We start from the raw sequence: 4950 nt of genomic DNA on the forward strand, positions 1-4950 counted from the left end.
ATGTCTAAACGAATTAAAAAAATTAAGCGACAAAAAAAATTTTATTTTAACATATTGGCAACATTTGCGACAAAGATTGAGTTTAGGCTCATTAAAGTATAGTTAGTATCGGAAGGAAAAGACCGATGGGATGTTTTTTAAGTCTTGTGTTTTATTATTCATGGAGAAGGAAACAATATTAATATATTCTGGACTAGCAAAAGATTGTTTAAATTGAATATCTAAACTATTTAATGAATCTCATTCAAATGTGATGCGAACCTTCACATCCTCTTCAGGTGCTCGTGCATAACTGTGAGGGGTTCTCTGACGCCACCTTCAGGTCACAAATATATGACATACAGGGATAAAAACAAGTATTTTTCATTTTGTGTTTGTTAGTCATTTTACTATAGTAAAGAAGAAAAAACTAAAGTAAAAAAAGGAATATAAGATAAAAGTAAAAATAATAACAAAGGCAAAACAAAATAAAACAAAAATAATATTAATAAGTAAATCCAGAAACAGATCACTGATCAGTTCCTGATTATTGATTATCAGACGTCTTGACATTTAATTTTTACTTGTTTTATGTGTTACCTTTCTTATTTTATATCAACCGGTTATTACTGTTTAATATTTAAATGTTTTTGTTTTTTAAAGCCCATGTTGCTTTTGAATATCTTATCGACCACTAGAGGTCACTACTGAGCATTGAAGTCCAGAGAATGCTTTGTGTGTAATTTCTATTGTTGTGTCTATTGTTTCCTTCAGGATTACGTGCCTGGAAGCACAATGTACCTGAATATTCTCAAACACGTGACCACCTTTAAGAGCGGTTTGAAAAGGCTTCTAAAAGCTAAGAGATTAATAATTAAAGCAACATAAATATACATGTGATAGTCGTATTAATGCATAATAGTTTCTTTGAGAAATTGCCCAGAAAATTATTTGATTTTGAAACATTTTAGGACTGAAATGTTTTTTAAAAATTGCAGGAACTACAGCGCTTTAATTCACTTTTAATTAGCGGGTATTTGTGCAAAACTGAGAGTTTATATGTCTGTGAAACTATAACATGTTGAGGTATCTCTTTACAAACAACATTTCACCGTCGTTTATTTCACTCAAAGAAACTGTTCCAAAGAATTACAGTAGTTATTGTTCCTGAGAACGACAATGGTGTCATCATAAGAAAACATCAATATATTTCGCCATGTACAGAATGAAATGTGCATTCATATCTTTAAAATAAATAATATCAGTTGATTTATATGAATAAATAACCTCTATGTGCTTAACTGTGAAACACAAACTCTTCAGAAACACACACACATTCTCAAACGTCATCCGGGATACACACAGAAGATTAACATTCAATTGTTATTCCACTGCTCATTTGCATATTTTAGGGGCTTGAAAAGCACAAAAAAACTAAAAAAAATGTGCTTTAAGAACTGGTGAACATTGCCATGTTCTGCAGTTATTGGGCCGCTAATGAGTGAATGAGAATTTGGTAATTCATCCATTTAACATGATTTTTTTTTTAAATCTTAATTTTGGTTCATCAAATTGTTCTTTTGTCTTAATCTGGCAAGTAAAAGAAGAAGAAACAACCGTTTGGAAGTGATCAGATCGGATTCCTGTGACTCCAGTTTGCTTTGGGTGAGGCAACCGGGCGATAAAGATCACGAGATGACATCTTTGTGACAGTTTCCCTTTCATGAGCACTTTGAAATCATCAAGTGCTCCAAGTACAGAAGCACTCCTCCGTGTCAGCAGCGTTTCTGAGTCTTGGTCGTTCCCTTCAGGACGATGTGAGGCAACCCCACCGCCCACCGGTTATCACAGGGCCAGTACTGCAGCTCGGGAAGGGAGTACGGGATCTCGTAGTTAGCGTCCAGGTACGCGATCAGGGTGCTGGCGTAGGCCACGGCCATCACGATCAGGATGTGCCTGGAGGAAGAGGAGGAGGAGGAGGTGATCAGAGATCAATACTTCCACGTCCCTTTAAGGGAACCCCCGATCTCCAGGAAGTCACATGTAGATGCGACTGATGACCGTGAGCTCGGTTCTTGGAACATGTAGAAGTTCTGGTGGTATTTGGGGTGAATGATGCACACAGAAAAACAACGGTTCTGAAATGGTCCTTTAAAAGACTTTGTGGTTCTAGGAAGAACCATCACCTACTGAAGAACCATTCTTTCATTTGAGGATAGGTTCTTTGAAGAACTCTTGAAGGAAATGGTTCTTTAGAGAACCCTGGTTTGAAAGGTTCTTAACGTTGCCTTAAAGAACCATTTTTGAAGGTTCTTTGAAGAACTCTTTAATTAAATGGTTCTGTGAAGAACCCTGGTTTGAAAGGTTCTTTGTGGAACCAAAAATGGTTCTTAATTTTTTAAGGTTCTTTGAGACACCTTTCTAGGTTGTTTTGGGAACCATATATGGTGCCTTAAAGAACCATGTTTTGAAGGTTCTTTGAGAAACCTTTATAGGTTCTTTTGGGAACCATATATGGTGCCTTAAAGAACCATTTCTTGAAGGTTCTTTGAGGCACATTTATAGGTTCTTTGAAGAACTCTTTAAGGAAATGGTTCTTTAAAGAACCCTGGTTTGAAAGGTTCTCTATGGAATCAGAAATGCTTCTTCTCTGGCATCGCTCTGAAGAACCATGTTGGGTTCCAGATGGCCGCTCCATGGTTCTGTGTGGGTAGAGGGAACAGGTTTAAAGGAAAGGGAACCAGGACTCACCAGACGCCGTGGAGGTAGCAGAAGTTTATCCTCTGCCAGAAGCTGCAGCCGAAGCGGTCGCTGAGCCAACAGGAAATGGCGAGCGTCCACATCGCCACCGACAGCTTCCCCAGGCGCAGAGCCTTCTGGTCGGTGCAGCTGAGGAGGAGAGAACCCTCGTTATTACGAGGAACCCAGAAGTTCACCAACAACAGCTACACAAGAACCTCAGAGGAGCTTCAGACCAACAACAGCTACACAAGAACCTCAGAAGCAGCTACACAAGAACCTCAGAGGAGCTTCAGACGAACAACAACTACACAAGAACCTCAGAGGAGCTTCAGACCAACAACAACTACACAAGAACCTCAGAGGAGCTTCAGACCAACAACAACTACACAAGAACCTCAGAGGAGCTTCAGACCAACAACAGCTACACAAGAACCTCAGAAGAGCTTCAGACCAACAACAACTACACAAGAACCTCAGAGGAGCTTCAGACCAACAACAACTACACAAGAACCTCAGAGGAGCTTCAGACCAACAACAGCTACACAAGAACCTCAGAAGAGCTTCAGACCAACAACAACTACAAGAACCTCAGAGGAGCTTCAGACCAACAACAACTACACAAGAACCTCAGAGGAGCTTCAGACCAACAACAGCTACACAAGAACCTCAGAGGAGCTTCAGACCAACAACAGCTACACAAGAACCTCAGAGGAGCTTCAGACCAACAACAGCTACACAAGAACCTCAGAAGAGCTTCAGACCAGCAGCTACACAAGAACCTCAGAGGAGCTTCAGACCAGCAGCTACACAAGAACCTCAGAGGAGCTTCAGACCAACAACAACTACACAAGAACCTCAGAGGAGCTTCAGACCAACAACAACTACACAAGAACCTCAGAGGAGCTTCAGACCAACAACAGCTACACAAGAACCTCAGAAGAGCTTCAGACCAACAACAACTACACAAGAACCTCAGAGGAGCTTCAGACCAACAACAACTACACAAGAACCTCAGAGGAGCTTCAGACCAACAACAGCTACACAAGAACCTCAGAGGAGCTTCAGACCAACAACAGCTACACAAGAACCTCAGAGGAGCTTCAGACCAACAACAGCTACACAAGAACCTCAGAGGAGCTTCAGACCAACAACAACTACACAAGAACCTCAGAGGAGCTTCAGACCAACAACAACTACACAAGAACCTCAGAGGAGCTTCAGACCAACAACAACTACACAAGAACCTCAGAAGAGCTTCAGACCAACAACAACTACACAAGAACCTCAGAAGAGCTTCAGACCAACAACAGCTACACAAGAACCTCAGAAGAGCTTCAGACCAACAACAACTACACAAGAACCTCAGAGGAGCTTCAGACCAACAACAACTACACAAGAACCTCAGAGGAGCTTCAGACCAACAACAACTACACAAGAACCTCAGAGGAGCTTCAGACCAACAACAACTACACAAGAACCTCAGAGGAGCTTCAGACCAACAACAACTACACAAGAACCTCAGAGGAGCTTCAGACCAACAACAACTACACAAGAACCTCAGAAGAGCTTCAGACCAACAACAACTACACAAGAACCTCAGAGGAGCTTCAGACCAACAACAACTACACAAGAACCTCAGAAGAGCTTCAGACCAACAACAACTACACAAGAACCTCAGAAGAGCTTCAGACCAACAACAACTACACAAGAACCTCAGAGGAGCTTCAGACCAACAACAACTACACAAGAACCTCAGAGGAGCTTCAGACCAACAACAACTACACAAGAACCTCAGAGGAGCTTCAGACCAACAACAACTACACAAGAACCTCAGAAGAGCTTCAGACCAACAACAACTACACAAGAACCTCAGAGGAGCTTCAGACCAACAACAACTACACAAGAACCTCAGAAGAGCTTCAGACCAACAACAACTACACAAGAACCTCAGAAGAGCTTCAGACCAACAACAACTACACAAGAACCTCAGAGGAGCTTCAGACCAACAACAGCTACAAAAGAACCTCAGAGGAGCTTCAGACCAACAACAACTACACAAGAACCTCAGAGGAGCTTCAGACCAACAACAACTACACAAGAACCTCAGAGGAGCTTCAGACCAACAACAACTACACAAGAACCTCAGAGGAGCTTCAGACCAACAACTACACAAGAACCTCAGAGGAGCTTCAGACCAACAACTACACAAGAACCTCAGAGGAGCTTCAG

General features: G+C 41.5%; 1 protein-coding gene across 1 annotated transcript in view; it reads right to left on the reverse strand.

Moving 5' to 3' along the window:
- Window positions 1-1081: 1081 nt before the first annotated feature.
- The window catches only part of acer1 (alkaline ceramidase 1), an 8724-nt gene continuing 4855 nt past the window's right edge, over window positions 1082-4950 (reverse strand). Inside the window, exons 6-7 of the mRNA XM_056414947.1 lie at window positions 2731-2868; window positions 1082-1935 (exon numbers count right to left, since the gene is read on the reverse strand). Of these exons, the coding sequence (XP_056270922.1) occupies window positions 1755-1935; window positions 2731-2868 (319 nt within the window). The 3' untranslated portion in view covers window positions 1082-1754. The remainder of the gene's footprint in view (window positions 1936-2730; window positions 2869-4950) is intronic.

The sequence above is a fragment of the Pseudoliparis swirei genome, chromosome 5 (assembly GCF_029220125.1).
Source record: "Pseudoliparis swirei isolate HS2019 ecotype Mariana Trench chromosome 5, NWPU_hadal_v1, whole genome shotgun sequence".
NCBI classification, from domain to species: domain Eukaryota; kingdom Metazoa; phylum Chordata; class Actinopteri; order Perciformes; family Liparidae; genus Pseudoliparis; species Pseudoliparis swirei.